This window comes from Pongo abelii, chromosome 3 (assembly GCF_028885655.2).
Source record: "Pongo abelii isolate AG06213 chromosome 3, NHGRI_mPonAbe1-v2.0_pri, whole genome shotgun sequence".
Lineage (NCBI taxonomy): Eukaryota > Metazoa > Chordata > Mammalia > Primates > Hominidae > Pongo > Pongo abelii.
In genome coordinates this window covers 180,708,171-180,726,235 of record NC_071988.2, presented here as the reverse complement: position 1 = coordinate 180,726,235, position 18,065 = coordinate 180,708,171, and the positions used below count along the sequence as shown (strand labels likewise).

The 18,065-nt window shown below is 38.8% G+C and overlaps 1 protein-coding gene and 1 long non-coding RNA gene across 4 annotated transcripts in view; one reads left to right on the top strand and one right to left on the bottom strand.

Moving 5' to 3' along the window:
• Positions 1-255: 255 nt before the first annotated feature.
• Positions 256-11,522, bottom strand: LOC129059122 (uncharacterized). 2 transcript variants are annotated; one of them, XR_010139812.1, is made up of 4 exons: positions 11,444-11,519; positions 10,037-10,970; positions 8,024-8,161; positions 256-390 (listed from the first exon to the last, which is right to left on the bottom strand). It is a non-coding gene; the product is annotated as an uncharacterized LOC129059122 (long non-coding RNA). The 2 variants fall into 2 exon arrangements; XR_008524836.1 differs by lacking the exon at positions 256-390 and having other exon boundaries at positions 6,917-8,161; positions 11,444-11,522.
• PPID (peptidylprolyl isomerase D) overlaps positions 10,480-18,065 on the top strand; it is a 24,123-nt gene continuing 16,537 nt past the window's right edge. For both annotated transcript variants that reach the window (XM_054554647.1, XM_002815252.4), the window contains exons 1-5: positions 10,480-10,676; positions 12,426-12,566; positions 14,290-14,396; positions 16,383-16,571; positions 17,921-18,043. In XM_054554647.1, the coding sequence (XP_054410622.1) occupies positions 10,592-10,676; positions 12,426-12,566; positions 14,290-14,396; positions 16,383-16,571; positions 17,921-18,043 (645 nt within the window). In that variant the 5' untranslated portion in view covers positions 10,480-10,591. The remainder of the gene's footprint in view (positions 10,677-12,425; positions 12,567-14,289; positions 14,397-16,382; positions 16,572-17,920; positions 18,044-18,065) is intronic.

Here is an 18,065-nt window from a genome sequence, read left to right as displayed (position 1 = left end):
GATATTCTTTTCAGTGGGCAACAATACAAACCCTTTTTTTTTTTGCTCCTCACTAGTATCCAGGGCACATAAATTACTCTTTAGTCAACAGCATAGAAATCCTGAATTTCTTATTGTCACTAGTGATCTCAATTATGACATAATCCCAGCACTTTCGGAGGCCGAGGCAGGTGGATCACTTGAGGTTAGGAGTTCGAGACCAGCCTTGCCAACATGGTGAAACCCCATTTCTACTAAAAATACAAAAATTAGCCAGATGTGGTGGCATGCACCTGTAATCCCAGCTACTTGGGAGGCTGAGGTGGAAGAATCGCTTGAATCCAGGAGGCAGAGGTTGCAGTGAGCCAAGATTGCGCCATTGTACTCCAGGGTGGGCAACGGAGCAAGACTCTGTCTCAAAAAAAAAAAAAAGGCTCAGCTGATACAGGTAAAAGTCAGGGAGAATTGCATAAGCAATCTGGTAGCCATTAAGCCCTGTGGCTTTACTAAACTTATTCATCCTTCAAATTTGAATTCTAGAAATCTATACAACTAGACAGTATTATTTGGCCACTTGCAAAAATAGTATGTATTCATTTGTTTGTTTTTGATGGTTAATACAAGAAAATACCTTGGGGAGGAGCAATTCTCTGTTTTGGTTTTATCAAGAATGGTACCCATTATATTATTTAATGTTTCTCTTATAATGTAGAGAAACCATAGAGATGGAAAACCATTAATAGACTATTTTGTTTATGTACGGAATTTCCTGAACAGAAGGGAGATAAATTGGAGAGACATTATACAAGAAGAATTGACAGATTGTGACAGTGAACGTTCCTGAGATCTACTGTGTGCAGAAGTAGAGTGAGATCTTAAGGGTTTCTAGACCAAGGTACCTTTAAAAAAAAATAGAGAGGGTAACAGGAGAAGGTAATTTGAGTGTAAGGTATAGATAAGAGTTCACTTTGGGATATATCAAGTTTGGTGGGATATGATATTGGAAAGAGGACTAAAAAATTCCCATGTGCCAATCCATCTTCTTTGAAATTCAAACCAATCAAATTCAAACTGTTAGTAATCAAACTGCTACAAAATTCAAACTGTTAGTAATCAATATGTATCTAGGATGGTTAATATTGGCATTAGGATACAGAAGGTACCTATATGTGAAAGCATCTGGCACACAGTAGGTATGGAGTAATGTTTGTTTTTGTATCTTTAATTCCCAGAAATCATTCTGCCAAAGAAACAGAATCTCAAGGAATAAAACTCTCTATTATTAAGAAGAAATTATTATGTTTATAGGATTTTTAAATTCTATGCATCATTTTCAATAAATTTTAATGGTATTACAATAGTAAGATTACTAGGAATAAATGTTAAGACTAGGAATATAAAAAATGAAAAATCACAGGTTATTTTATTTGAGATATAATACCACACATTTTTAACGTCTCAGCAAGCTCATTAATTGCCTCCATGTCACTACATTCAGTGGATATCTATCAGTCTTCTTTTTGCTTAATTTCCTAGTCAACTTGTTTATCACTCTCTCCTTGAAACACTCTTTTTTCCCGTCAATGTCATAATGCCACATTTTCTTCCTGGCTTGTCTTTCTACTCTTCTTCTCTGCCTCCATTGCAGACTCATTCTTCTCTCCTCTTGGCCTTTAAAAAGTGCAGTTTCTCAAGGCTCTGTCCTAGGATCTTTTCTCTATTCACCCTCTACTCCCCTTGTCCAACTATTACACCTTTCCCCACTAAATTATCATCTGTATACCATGATACCTAAATTTATGTCTTAGTGTTAGATCTTTCCCTTTATATGTCCAACTAACTACTCAGTATCTCTATTTGGATGTCTCAAAGGTACCTCAAATTCAACATGTCTGAGACCAAAGTGATGATATTCCACTCAAACACTATCTTTTTCTTCCAGTGTTCCTCATCTCAGTAAACAGCCTCACCATCCATCCAATTGTGTATCTCAGGAAGCCAAGTGTCATCCTTTTTCCATTCTTCAGTCATATCCCACATCCAGTCCAACACTTGTTACTGTTGATCACCCCTGTACCTTTCCCATCCACCCATTTTAATCCATCTTTACTATCACAACTTTAGTACAAGTGGAGTCATCGCTCACCAATAGTAAACTGCTCAGTGTCCTCTTTAAATCCATTATGGCTCCCCTCCATTTTGTTCTCCATGCTAGAACCAGAACAGTCTTTTTTTTTTTTTTTTTTTTTTTTTTTTTTTAAGACAGAGTCTTGTTCTGTTACCCAGGCTAGAGTGCAGTGGCATGATCTCAGCTCACTGCAGCCTCCGCCTCCTGGGTTCAAGTGATTCTCCTGTCTCAGCCCCTCAAGTAGCTGGGATTACAGGCACCCACCACCACGCCCAACTAATTTTTGTATTTTTTGTAGAGATGGGGTTTTGCCATGTTGGCCAGGCTGGTCTTGAACTCCTGACTTTGGGTGAGGTGATCCCCCTGCCTCAGCCTCCCAAAGTGCTGGGATTACAGGTGTGGGCCATGGTGCTTGGTCCAGAATAGTCTTTTAAACATGCAAATCTTTTCATGTCAACCCTGCTGAAAATCCTTTTCATTCATTGGTTTACTGTTGCTGTTGGGAAAATATCTTAAATCCTCAACAGGTCACAAAAGTCAAGTCAATCAATAAGCCCTAACAGATCCTCTCTATATAAACTCTTCTACTTAGCATAACCCTTTTTCAGAGACACCAGCGTCTGTTAGTTGCACATCTATTTGTTTCTTTTGGCTTCTATCTCTGCCCAGAATTAGGGAAGTTCATGGAGATGCCAAAAGATTGGCACTAATTCTCTAACCTTTCTCACTCCATGCAAAGTGATTTGGTGGAAATTTTATTATTGTTTTTATTTCCTGTGGAAAAAATGTTTTATTTGCCTCTATTCACATTCTATAAATACAGAATATCTTACAAAAGGTATAAAAACCTAAACCATTTTATTATGAGATCTCAAAACCAAATTATATAGGGATAAAACAACTCCAGCATTAATGTCAGAAGGAGCTCAGGGGCCCTTTATATATCATGGTATTTTAAAACAAATATTTAAACCTATCAAGATTGTTAGATTATATTTTTCTAGTATATGGTAGAAGTGGTTTTAGAATCATATTGGGCAACATTTTTTTACCTCTCTAACCCGTATTTGCCTTGTAAGGATTAGAGAGGTAAAATGGGATAATAAAGTTACCTACATTTCCAAGTTATTTTAAGGACTAACTAAGATAAAGTATGTAAAGTACCTAGCACAAGTGTGGCGCATAGTAATGATCGATAGGTGCTAATTATTACTATTTTTGTTTATGATAGTCACGAAGTCATTGTTTTAAAAGTTCTTTTAGGTTCATGTAACTTTTTTTTTCTCCAGAGAAAAGAAATACTGAGGATTTGAACAAGTCTATCATTGGTTTTGTTCTATCAAATACGGGTAAATATACTTTTTCAACTGAAAACAGTAAACATTAATCCTATTACTCTGCAGAGAAGAAAATAATCTTACTGCTCTTCAGAAAGATTTTACTATTACTCCTTATTGCACATAAGCCCTGTCTATTGTGCTATTGTGAACTGATAATCAATATCCTTTTTTTGCCATTGTCACTTCCAGCTCCTAGATGAAGAAGCTTGTCCCGTTGGGAGTCCTCAGGCACAAAGTCCACTGCACCACTTCTGTCTGTGCAATGATTTCTGCCAGTGGTGGAGACTTTGCTGTCCCCTGGTGGCATTTGCTGTCTTTCATTTATTCAATGTTCTGGCTCAGAAGACCTACGGTTATCCTTAGATATTCGTAAATTTAGCAGGCAAAACCTGAGAGTTGCTATCTCATTCTGATCTGTAATCATGACCCTTGTAGTGGAAGCATCACTTTCTCTATGTGGTTCAGAGCAGGAATTCTTGGTTAGGAAACTCTCCCACATGTTACTGTCTCATCAACACCAGTGCTTCCTCTAGGAAGGAGCAGAATCATTTCGTCTCCTCTTTAAGGAGTTACATGCTAAACTGTTCTTTGGAGTTCTATCTTTGGTTTCAGAGTCTGATTCTACAGACAGGATCCTGAAATTTCCTCTTCTAACTCTACTATCCTTCCTGATTTCTTATCTTTGACAAAGAGGTTGGATGTTACTTCAAAATTGTCCAGGATCCTAGTAAGGACTTCAGTGATCTACAACCTAACCTATGCCCATGTAAAGGAATAAAGTTAGATCTGTATGAAATACAACTTTATTTTTCTATAACTCTGCTGAAATTCAATTTTGAATTGCCTGTTTCAAAGGGCTGGTAATATCATAATCCGTGTCTATTTCTGGCATTCCTCCTTTTTCTCACTTGGGGTTGGATCTAAATTCAAAAAGGCCTAATATAACAGCACATTTGGGGGTTTGGAGCCTCTGGTTCTCAATGTGATCTGTCTACACAGGCATCCAGTGAGAAATTCATGATCCTAACTCAGTTATCAGTTCTACAAACCTCTAATGAGTTCAGAGTTCCCTTCTGCAAGCTCCCTTTAAATGTGGAGGCTGCCTTTCTTTTCCGTGTCAAACATGGGTGTACAGGGATATTGTTTTGTTTCCACTTCAAGTTAGGGCATACAAAATCTCTGCGACCCTGTCTAGTTCCCATCTACCTACTCACACCATGAGTCTTGTTCTCTTTCTGGGGCCTGTTGCCTTCCTGGGACAGTTCAGGAATCAAGGAACACGTCCCTCTGCTCCTGGATTTCACAAATCCATCTATGGAGGTTTGGTGGCTTCCCAGGTATGTGACGGGGACCATGGTAAGATCCCTGTCTCTGGACTGTGGAAATCTGCCTTGCCATTGCCTCCTCTCTCACTTTCCCCTGTGCACCATCCACAATCTTGTCATCTCCCAACACAGAAAGTGGATTTTTTGTTTGATTTTTTTTTTCTGAGAATGGAAAGCCATGATCTTATAAAAGATGTTTTGTCCAAATCTTTTGCTATAGCCAAGAGTCTTATCTGTTTCTGTAAAGCCAAGCCTTTTGCAACACCAAAGTCAGGAAGAGACTCCCTTTGTTCCCTCTGCTTTCTTTGCTGTCACTTCTTTCTTTAAAAGCAAAGAGCACAGAATGCCTAGCTGTTTGTTTGGGGTGATGGGCAATGAGATTGAGAGAAGAGAATATTGGGGAGGAAGGCAATCTATTAGTATTATTCTACCACATTTATGAGCAACAGACAGAAATTATAACAACAAAGCTATAAGGAAAACTCCCCACTCCATCTGGATGAAACTGTGCTCTCAACCCTAAGAAACGGGGCATGCTTTTGCCTCTTCTGTTCTTTTCCTTGCTAAGCACAGACAAGATGTCAGAACTCAGAAGTCCTGTTCCATGTAAGCAGACTGACAGTAGGACAAGTGTTTTCTAGGAAAAGGTTTATCTTTTCACTGGAGATCCAGTTCTGAGTGGTTTTGAAAGGTACAATTCTTTTATTTGGTTTGGTTCTAGGAACATGACAGTTTATATAAAGCTGTTGCTTTACTGTGAAAAACCTAGACATAGTGAGAGTAACATCTGAATTAATCTTTTACACCCAGGAACCTGTAGAGCAGAAAGAGTCACTTTTTTTCCTTGTAAGAATGCAAAGGAATCCTCAAAACTCCTTTGCAGTTTTAACATTCATTTTGAAATATGTTGATGTAACTATTATAATGAAGTATTAGGAACTTATGGTTAGTAATTGCTTAGACTTATTGAGTACTTACTATGTGTCAGATACTAAAACACTTTTATTTAATCTTTTTCATTTCATCTTCATAATAACCTTAGGAGATACATATTATTATTCTGATTTATAGGTGAGGAAAGTGAGGCACAAAGAGGCTAAGTAACTCGTCCAAAGGCACAAACTATGATCTGTTACAGACTGAATGTGAACCCCAGAATTCTGATGGCAGAGAAGATATGCTTACCTAAGTATATTCATCATGATAATAATGGTTGAGAGGCTATGGCATATGAGTATCAATTCTTGTAATAAAATGTTAAATTTAAGCTAGTAGATCAAAATAAAAATGTTAATGTGAACTTATTGTGATATATGTGAGACAAAGTTACCAGTTTGCAGCCAAGACATGAAACTGGATTAGTGAATGATTTTGATGCTCTAGTTTATCAAGGGATACAGAAGTTTTGTTCTGAGCCATCCTGGGTCTTCAGGGAACCACCATGAATAAATACCATGAATAAACACCAGGAATTGGAGAACATAAGAAATTAACATTTTATATTTATGTTAATGTGCTGGAATTTGGAAGGATCAGCATGAAAATCTGATACAGAGAATCATTTTGAATTACACTTAAAGGCATGGAAATAAAATTTCTTGTTAACATTGTTTTATAAAATTCTCAAAGCCATTAGTATTTTGTATAATCCATTCATTCAAAAATATTTACTGAGCACCTACTATGTGTCAGGCACTGTTAGAAGTGCTGGGGATAGAGTAATGAAAAAAACAAAGGTTCTTGTCCTTGTGGAGCTAAATTTTGTTTTTTTAAACTCCTCTTACTATCTATCATTCCCAAGGAGCTGATTTTTAATGAGTAAGTGAAATAAATAAGGAAACAGTATATTACAAAGTTATAAGTGCTATGGAAAGATAAATTAGGGGTCTCTTTGAGTTTGTTCCTTTTAGTGTTTCTTTTCCTTTCTATTTCAGGGATAAAATGGGCTAGGTTATAAAACTGTTACTCATTCTGAAAACTCAATCTGAAGGAGCTGAACGAAAATACAAACCAAAGTATGACTTCTGATTTCAACGTTGAAACCAGTTAATACGGTTAGGCTTTGTGTCCCAACCGAAATCTCATCTTGAATTGTAATCCCCATAATCCCCATGTGTCTAGGGAGAGACTCCATGTGTCTAGGGAGGTCGGATCATGGAGGTGGTTTCCCCCATGCTGTTCTTGTGATAGTGAGTGAGTTCTCATGAGATCTGATGGTTTTATAAGAGGCTGTTCCCCCTTCGCTCCTCACTCTTCTATCTTGTGCCACCACATGAGAAGGTCCAAGTGTGCTTCCCCTTCACCTTCTGCCATGATTGTAAGTTTCCTGAGGCCTCCTTAGCCATGTGGAACTGTGAGTCAATTAAACCTCTTTCCTTTATGAATTATCCAGTCTCGGGTATTCCTTTATAGCAGTGTGAAAATGGACTAATACACAAGAGGTCCAGACCCACCTGAAGTAGCAGCACTATCTGAAAAACTGGCTTCTCATGGAGAAATAACATTCTTTTTGCCCATTTTCACTTTACAAGTATATATAGTTCCCCTCCTTTGAAGATGCTCTTTACCTGTTCCCTCCTTAACTGTCTTCCTTGCCACATATGCTCCTGTGACTGATCTTACTCATATTTCTGACCTTAGAAAAGGCTACTGTGTTCACTGCCCCTGCTGTGTGCTGAATGTGATTGTCTTTTTCCTATTAAAACACTAATTATATTGCATTGTAGAGGTTTATTCAATAGTCTTTCTCCCCCATAAGACCGTATAATTTGTGTAGTTAAGGATAAGGGGCCAGGCGTGGTGGCTCATGCCTGCAACACTCTTGGAGGACAAGGTGGGCAGATTGCTCCAACCCAGGAGTTCAAGACCAGCCTGGGCAACATGGTGAAACCCCGTCTCTACTAAATTGTTAAATTTAAGCTAGTAGATCAGAATAAAAATGTTAATGTGAACTTATTGTGATATATATGAGACAAAGTATAAGTTACCAGTTTGCAGCCCAGACAAGAGACTGGATTAATGAATGATTTTGATGCTCTTGTTTATCAAGGGACACAGAAGTTTTGTTCTGAGCCGTCCTGGGTCTTCAGGGAACCACCATGAATAAATACAATGAATAAACACCAGGAATTGGAGAACATAAGAAATTAACATTTTGTATTAATTTTAATGTGCTGGAATTTGAAAGGATCAGCAAGGAAATCTGAGAGGAAATCATTTTGAATTACACTTAAAAATTTAAAAAAAATTACCCGGGCATGGTGGCATGTGCCTGTAGTCCCAGCTACTCAAGAGGCTGAGGTGGGAAGATCACTTGGGTTCAGGACGTTGAGGCTACAGTGAGCTGTGATTGCACCACTGCACTCCAGCCTGGGTGATAGCACAAGACTCTGTCTCAAAAAAAAAAAAAAAAAAAGGATAAGGAATATGTTTTTTTCATCATTGTATCATCAGCACTCAGAATGGAGGTTGGCATACAGTAATAGTAAGAGCTAAATATTTGTCATATAATTGAATCAACTTTTGCTGAGTATCTATGTGGACATGCCTATGTATGCATGCATTTTGTTAATGAGGCAAATTTGTGATTACACAGAAAAATTCAATCAATATAATATCCTTACTGATTTGTCCTAAAATTTCACTGACACCTATTATTTATTTTTTCACAAAAGGTAGGTTGGTATTTTAATTAAAAACGACTCTATAAATTGGTTTTATTATTTATTTATTTATTGTTTAGAAAATATTTTTTGTAGAGATGAGGTTTCACCATGTTGTCTGGGCTGGTCTTGAACTCCTGGGCTCAAGCCTTCCACCCACCTTGGCCTCCCAAAGTGCTGGGATTACAGGCGTGAGCCATCACACCTGGCCAACAAATTGGTTTTATTATGAGTAGCTAGTAATACATGTAATTTCTCTTTTACTTTTTAAAATATTATGAAAAAATTTAAATGTGCAAAATAAAGAAGAGTAGTATAATAAACTCCCATTCACCAATCATCTGCCTGGCCCTTATGTTTCATCCACAGCCCAACCCACTTACCTGACTCCAGGTTATTTTAAAACAACTTCAGGCACCATAGCATCTAATTTTCAGTAATTTAAAAAAAGAATGTATAAGAACGCTTTAGAGATTACAAGGCAAATGCTTACACATTATCTTTTTCCATTCTCATACCCTGTTCTTTGGCACTTTACCGAAAAGGAAATGAGAAGGGTTCAGAGAAATTAAATGACTTTTCTTTGATAACATTCCTAGTATATGTATAGTCAGAACTTGAAGCTTTTGTTTTTTTTTTTCTTTTTTAACATCAACTTTCGTGCTTAGTCCAGTGTATAACATCACAGGCAAATTCAAACTGAGAATAGGAACCAGTTGTTCTTCAACCGTAACCCTTCTTTTACATATCCTAAGACTGGGTAGCAAGTAGGGCAGGAGCCTTCATCTAGAGGGATGCTGGCAGCTCTGATAGGGGAAAATTAGCACTGGTCTTTCCTTCCAAAAAGCCACTCTGGCTGCTGCTGTTGACACAAGGCTCCTGGCTTTTGAGACATTATTTGAGTGCTGGATTCCAATACTTTTTACTTTCTCGTAAGAAAAAAAAATGTTAAGCATCTAAGGATATCTCATGCCTTATTGATAAAGTAAGCCTCAGGCTGAATCCAAATTGCTGAGCTCCAACAGAACTACAGGGCAAAGCATCTACACAGGGAATTGCCACTCTTCTCCAAAATTAGGCTTTATTAAGAGGAAAGGCTATGTTCTCCTCATATATATGTGTGTGTGTGTGTGTGTAAAAAGTAAATGTTTTACACAGATCCCCATAAGGGAAAAGTGGGCTATAGTAATACAGTATTTTTTTGTTTTTCTTTTTTTCGAGGGGGGGACAGTTTCGCTATGTCACCCAGTCTGGAGTACAGTGGCGCGATCTCGGTTCACTGCAACCGCCGCCTCCCAGGTTCAAGCGATTCTCCTGCCTCAGCCTCCCGAGTAGCTGGGACTACAGACAAGCACCACTACGCCCGGGTGATTTTTTTTTTTAAATTTTTTAGTAGAGACGGATTTCATCATGTTGGTCAGGCTGATCTCGAACTCCTGACCTCAACTGATCCGCCCGCCTCGGCCTCCCAAAGTGCTGGGATTACAGGCGTGAGCCACCGCGCCCTGCCAAACACAGTTTTATCAGGAATCAAAACTGTGCTCTCTTCTGGACTCTCAGCTTTAGCTGTTTGGAGCATTTAGTCTAACCCTTACCACTTACATTGTAATGTGAAGATCAAATTGTAACGACATGGCAATAATAAGGCTCCTATTGGTTGGGTACCACCAGTTTATGCCAGGCATTGTACTGATTCATGTCTTTAATCCTCAAAACGACCTTCCGAGGTCAGCCTTTTTATTCTCTTTTTCCAGACGAGCAAACTGAGTTTCTGAGAAGTCACACCCAAGTTGGTGGCAGGGCTGACGCTGGCATGGGGCTGACTCCAAAGCTCTCTACGCCACGAGGGTAGGAAAGACAATGAAACACAAGCAGAATAATGAGAACTGGGATCGTAACTTCATTAAATGAGAAGCCAGGGAACAGGTGGCGGACGGCACGCGGTTCGCTGCACGGAGTCGCTCGGGCGCTTTGAAACACCGCGCGGGGGAGCGGGGCGGTGCCGGAAGTCAGGCCATAGCTTCCGGTTCTTGCGCCGGAAGTGGCCGGTCAGCGTCGTTGCCGGTCTCCGGCGGAGACTGGCGCTCTGAAGTTTGAGCTGACGGGGCGGCCACGAGGTACACTGATCTTCCGTCCTAAACACGTCTGCAAGTCGAGATGTCGCACCCGTCCCCCCAAGCCAAGCCCTCCAACCCCAGTAACCCTCGAGTCTTCTTTGACGTGGACATCGGAGGGGAGCGAGGTGAGCGGAGTCTGACGCTCGCGAAAAAGCCCCTAGGAGGCGGGGGTTCCCGGGATTTGGGGGATTCCAAGGGCGGAATGCGGCTCCGGCCGGTGGCTGCTCGGTTTCGCGGAGGGGATGGCTGCCTAGGCTGGTCCGCCGGAGCAAGCCCGGTGATCTAGGGCTAGATCGATCCAGCGCCCTTGTATCAATGCCATCGGTCGTGCGGAAGTTTCTGGAAATTTCTAGTTCGGGAATTGTGGCGTCCTTTAGGTTTGCCTCCCGATTTGGTTGCACTTCCACGCCACCTTTGCACTACCAAGTTAGCATGAAATAAGATTATTTTATGTTGGCAATGGGACAGTTCAGAAAGCATATCCTGGGATATGCGTCTGCTGGGCCCCAGGAAACTATATTTGCCACGAGATAATATATCAGCACGTGCTGTGTTATTTATACGTTAAAGGGACTTGTTTGCTCATTGCTTTTGCCTTATTACTGATTCTTAACTTAGAGGTCCGTTCAGATGAGCAAACATTTTCTCTTAATTTGCCATTGGGAAAATGCGCTCAACGTAGTGATGGTGTTGCCTAGGTTACATAGCCGCTCAGAAGTTCCTAAGGCCTGGTGAATTAGGGAGCGTGTTGCTTTGTAACTGGATTGGCCTTGTTCTGGAACATGTTGGAATTGCTGGCCAGGCAATGTGTTTGAATGCATGTACAGGACACACACACGTTTACACGTACATTCAGTTTGTTGCAACTAGCTAGGGCTAGGTTTAATTTCACCTGTCTTAGCTGCTGTCTAGAGGAGGAACTTTCACAGCTTTTGCTTCAGAGGCTGCACGAGGCAGCCTCTGAAGCCTCTGAGCCTTTGTGTTCAGAGCACAAAGGCTGCAGGTATACGTAACACGTGGCCAGTCCGCCCACCCAAAGACTGTTTAATTTTCTCCTGTTGGTTGCTTGGTGATTGGAAATTCTCAGTACCTCTTGAAGAAATTACTCAGGATTTAAAACTATTTATATTTAATGATATCTCTTACATGGTGCTAATCTTTTGGCTACTATAATTGGTTATGATCCTTGGTGTGATGTTTCAAATCTGTTTATATACATACATGACAGTAGGTAGACTAAATTTGAATATTAGAATAAAATAAGATTCACTAATTCTAGTGAGTATATTCAAAGGAAATGAAGTTTGTATGTCAAAGAGGTATCTGCACTCCCATGTTCATTGCAACATTATTCATGATAGCCAAGATAATGGAATCAAACTAGGTTTCCATCTACAGATGGATTTTTTTTTAAATGTGGTATATGTGCACAATGGAGTACTATTCACCCATAAAAAATAATGAAATCTTGTCACTTTTGACAACATGAATTAATATGGAGGACATTATGTTACATGAAATAAGCTGGGCACAGGAAGACAAGGCATGATCTCACTTATATGTGGTTTCTAAAAAAGTTGACCTTGAAGTAGAGAATGGAATGGTGGATTTCAGGGATTGAGTAGATGTTGATCACAAGAGACCTAATTTCAGTTAGAAAGGGGGAATAAATTCAAGAGATCTATTGTATAACATAATGACTATAGTTAGTAGCAACGTGTTGTGTTCTTGAAATTGCAAAAAAAGAGAAAAATTACAATAAAGGGGAACTTGGTAATTCATGATTGATCTGCCACCATAATTATACCAACCTTCTTTTTATCATTTGTCTATTTGGTTGTTTTGCATACTGACAAGATTTTCTTTTCTTTTAGTTGGTCGAATTGTCTTAGAATTGTTTGCAGATATCGTACCCAAAACTGCGGAAAATTTTCGTGCACTGTGTACAGGAGAAAAAGGCATTGGACACACGACTGGGAAACCTCTCCATTTCAAAGGATGCCCTTTTCATCGAAGTATGTGTAAATTTTCTGAATCTTGTTATTCTTCATATAGACAAGTCCTGTTCTTTAGGAGTTGGGTAAGAAAACACTTAAGTAGGAAGTGAAGCTTAAAAAGTACTATTAGCTTCCACGTCTGAGGCAGTAACTCAGTTTCATAAAGGTTAGGCTGTGCGAGGTGGAATTACTTGTGGTACTAAGGTTTATCTATAGAGAAATGGACTCCCCTAGCTTTACCCATCCTCTCATTCTCCTTCACTCTAAGATGATTTGATTGAGAAAGGAAGGCCATAGTCAACCAACCTTAGGTAGCTTCATTGCCTGGTGACAAAAAAGTTATGCGTAATTTTTGGGCGTGAGTGCTTGGAAAGGCAGCAGGTTTGAAGATTCAGTGTTTTGGGCACACGGGTGATAATGTGGTCAAAATATGCCATTTCATACTGCTTATCACACTTTGTAATGAATCATTCTTTTGTTTAGTGATAATGGTTCTCCCAATAGACTGCAGGCTCTATGAGTTCAAGAACTGTATGTTTTCACCATTTTGTTTTTGGCATCTAATACAGTTATTGAGTAGGAACTCAGTAAGTATTTGTTTAATAGGCGAATAAGCAGTAATCACATGAGCAACTTTTTTTTAACGATTTATTAAGAAAAAATTAACTTTTTAAAAAGTATTTAAACTGTTTACTTTCATGTTTAATAAAAACTTGAAGTATGCTAATAAACTATATGCAGAAAATATTTAACATAGCAAGTGTGAGACTGCTATCTTTAGAAAGGTCTGCCTGCAAGAGTAGCACTTGTTTGGAGTCTGGGAACTTGACACTTGTACCATTTCCTAAATAGTAACGGTGATTTACTATGCCTAGTCTGTTTGTACAAATATGAATGTGTGCTTTCTTTTGGGGAGTCTGGAATTTTGGTATATGCTAGGTAGAGTGTGCCCAATAAATACCTTGGGTGCTGAGTCTCTGATTGGCTCTCCTGGGCAGAAATACTGTGTACATGTTGCTGCATTTTTGTTTCTGGGGGAAGTGTGTGTTCTGTGGCACTTCATGGGACGGAGAAAGCATAAGGAAGCCTGCACATGGATTTTTCCAGACTCTGCCTGTGTCTTTCCGCTCGTCATCTTGCTGTGTATCCTTACCACTGTGATCCAACCAATTACTGATTTGTGTGAGCTCTAGGGTTCTCTGAACATGAAAGTAGTCTTGGTAACCTTTGACACAAAGTGATATATTTGCTGAAAATTTTCCATTAGGGTAGGACAAATCTACTGGGAATCATTGGTCTTTATTCAGCAGACATTATTGAGTAACTAATATGTGTATATGCACATAGTTACAAGGATGTAAAACAAGGATGTAAAAGGAGGTCATTGTTTGCTGGAAGGGGCAGGTCATAATGCCATATGTTATGTAGGCAGAGTCAAGATACTATGGGAGAAAAATTAGGACATACAGCTTTGGGATTTCAGTGACAGTTTTATAGGGGAGGTATCATTTGAACCGATTTTCTGAATGTTAGCAGGGATCAGGCAGTGAAAGTAGGTTGGATTCAGATGGTGAAAAGCCTGAAGCGTTTGGAGTTGCGGAGACGGGTGGGGAGGGACAAACAGGAGAGTGACATGACTAGAGTCATGCACTACAAAGTTGTCTTACGTACATATCCATTAGTAAGCATTGCTAAAGGCATCCATGTCTCAGTCACTAATAGCCATTTTCTTTTTTTGTAGTTATTAAGAAATTTATGATTCAGGGTGGAGACTTCTCAAATCAGAATGGGACAGGTGGAGAAAGTATTTATGGTGAAAAATTTGAAGATGAAAATTTCCATTACAAGGTAAAGTAGAGAAAATGCATGTTATTGCTGATAAAAAGATTGTTATATATCTGGAATACTTGTTGGATGAAGACACCAAAAAATGTTTCAAGTGTGCTTAGATTCTTCATTTCTTGTAATAGGAATCACTTTTGTAAATAATGGTTCTTTAATATGGAAAAGTTTTCATTCAGTAATGATTTTATTTAGCATTATTTCATTGTGATCCAGTTTTTATATGCTTCTTCAGTTAAGCCAATGAGTTTTTAAATGCAACCAGCATCTAGCAAAATTGTTTCCAGGAAAAATGTTTTCATTGTTGGAAGAATGGTAACTTGTGCATCCTTATCCTTGAATTTGAAGAGCAACAAAACCATCAGTAATATCCAGGATGTCAGGGGATTTGCACACTAGCAGATACAGTTAAATGTCCAAGCTCCTAAAGGACTTTAGTGGTGCCTTTGCCTTCTTGTCTTTGTTGTCCCAAGATGTAATTGGGGTATATTGCATCATTCAAGTTATAAGAATGGACATGTAAGTACAAAAGTAAAGTGATATTTTTGGAAATAAGGAATATGAGCAAGGTTATTACGATAATTTGAAAAAATGTCATCAGTCTTCCAGCCAGTGTTTATTGAGCCACTGTCACTGGCACCAAAGGGTTTATAAAAATGAAAGGCCTTGATGACAAAGAATTTAGAATCCTACCTCAGAGACAAGATTAAGATACATGGGACTACTGGAGAATAATAGTATATAAATAAATGCTAAATTGATTGAATATCCTTGCTTGTATAACATTGCTAATACATACTGTCTGTATACTGCAGGAGAAAGATGTGATTTATGCAGTCTGAATTATTATGGAAGTCATTGAGGAGGAATGGCTACTTGGGCTGTTCAGACTGGGTCTTGCAAGGCGGCAACACGTCTGAAATTTGGTTAGGCAGGAACTGTAGTATTGATGCAGAATTTAAAAAGGGACGTCGTTGAGGAAAGACAAAGGCAAGAGACGTTGAGGAAATAAAGTTCTAGTTACTGTTGTATCAAAGGAAGCTACCAGAAGGATGAAAACTAAAGGTGATGTGATGATCACATTAATATAGAGAAAAGGGGCCTATAGACAAGACACATGGTTCTTGCTTTCTATAAACTTGGTGGCCTTAAAATCTGTATTTGATTTAGATTGAGGGGAGTAAAAGGCACTTCGGTGGGGTGGGGGGTGTCATGAAACATTATATAACATGAGAGTTACGGTGCATGCACCAACAAGGAATACATTTAGAAAGCCCAGGAGATAAAGTGAAAAGGTTAAGAAATTGCGTTTCATAGATCCTTTGACAGGATTATGCCTAGGTAGAATTTTGATTTCAACATGTACGCAGCAGTTTCTTTTGAGCACTCTCCGAAGAGGTGATTCATCTGGGATGAAAACCTAATCCAAATCCTGTATGATTTGGATTCTTTTGAGATTAGGAAAGTACCAAACTGAATGTCTTGGGTAAATTCAGTATCCCATTATTGTTCTCATTTTATTGATGTTGTATAAAGGAAGACTCATACTGTAGGCATATTTATGAATTTGGAAGACCGTTCAGGTCTTCCCAGAAAAAAAGAGCATTCATCATAAAAAGGGCAAAATATATGACAAGAGTTTCATAATGCTGCATCTTCATTTTAAAGGTGAAGTGTAAGTATCTTCTCATGGCCAATTTAGAAATAACCCTCCCCCCAACTATTGTTTCTGTTACTATTTACTTTGATAAGGTTTTTTAAAGTTTAAAAAGTGATTAAGTGCCCCATGTTTTGTGAATTAAAGGTTGCAGTTTATAAAAAAATAAAAAGTAATTAAAAAATTTTATAAGTGAAAAGCAAAAAAAAGTAGTTTGATCTAAATGGTAGTATAGTGCACCCCAGTTTTATGTTCAGTAAAAGAACGGTTCAGACTAACACAATTCAGAAAGAACACATCTAACCTTGGTTTTCTTTTAATTTTTATTTCTACAGCATGATCAGGAGGGTTTACTGAGCATGGCAAATGCAGGCCGCAACACAAATGGTTCTCAGTTTTTTATCACAACAGTTCCAACTCCTCATTTGGATGGGAAACATGTGGTGTTTGGCCAAGTAATTAAAGGAATAGGAGTGGCAAGGATATTGGAAAATGTGGAAGTGAAAGGTGAAAAACCTGCTAAAGTAAGTAAAAAGTTACAGTGAAATACACTTATTATCTTAGTTGCTATCTTTTTTTTTTTTTTTTTTTTTTTTTTGAGATGGAGTCTCACTCTGTTCCAGGCTGGAGTGCAGTGGTGCAGTCTCGGCTCACTGCAGCCTCTGCCTCCTGGGTTCAAGCTATTCTGCCTCAGCCTCCCGAGTAGCAGGGATTACAGGCGCGCGCTACCACACCCGGCTAATTTTTTTTGTATTTTTAATAGAGACGGGGTTTCACCATGTTGGCCAGGCTGGTCTCAAACTCCTGACCTTGTGATCCGCCCACCTCGGCCTCCTAAAGTGCTGGGATTACAGGCATGAGCCACTGCACCCAGCCTCTTAGTTGCTATCTTAAAGAAATATAAGTAAAAGGATCAGGTGATTATTAGCTGGAAAAATGTTATAATAATTTTGCGTATAGTAGCCTGGATCTGCTACTTTTTTTTTTTTTTTTTTTTAAACTTTTCTACAATGGGAAAGACAATTAGGGTAGTTTTAAAGGAGATTTTTAGTATTTCAGCTTTCATTTGGTGATCTTTGCTAGTTTACATTGTCTTCCTATACCTGCAAAACTGTTCAGTTGGTATGTATAGCAGTACATAGTAGAATGAGGGTAGTAAACCTAAAATCTTGTCTGGATTGTAGCATTAACTAGAGGCTTGGCCTTGACCTTGTTACTTAACTTTTCCACACGTGTTTTCTCCTGTCTAAATTACTTATGGGTTTAGACTAGATTATCTCTGAAGACCCTTGTGTACTTAATGTCTGTGAATCAAAATGACCTTAATATTGGCTGGGCATGATAGCTCATGCTCGTAATCCCAGCACTTTGGGAGGCTGAGGTGGGAGGATCACTTGAGACGAGGAGTTGGAAACCAGCTTTGGCAACATAGTGAGACGCTGTCTCTATTAAAAAAAAAAAAAAAAAAAAGAAAAACCCCTAAATGACCGTAATACTACCCAGCCTAAGTGACAGGGTTGTGAGAGAGAGTTGGAAGCTCAGTTACTTGTAGGAGGTAGGCTATCACTCAGTGTATGACAAGAATAGTAGTAAACCAGAAGCTCATACCCCACCTAACGCCACTTACATAGACAGTGATAAAATTGCCAACTTATTCTGTGTTTATTGAGCTCCTGAATAGCAATAAAATGCTTATGTAAATACTAACATTGTCGTATTAGTTGGAATGTATAAAAACAGCATTATAGTACATAAATGAGCCTCCTCACATAAATCTGTGAATTGGACAGTGTTGCATATGACTTCAGCTGTATAGCTTTTATCTCTCATTATTACGATAGTGCACTTCTACAATTTAGGGTTATTTTTACAGTTGTGCGTTATTGCAGAATGTGGAGAATTGAAGGAAGGAGATGATTGGGGAATATTCCCAAAAGATGGCTCTGGCGACAGTCATCCAGATTTCCCTGAGGATGCGGATATAGATTTAAAAGACGTGAGTATTTTCAGATTAGTCA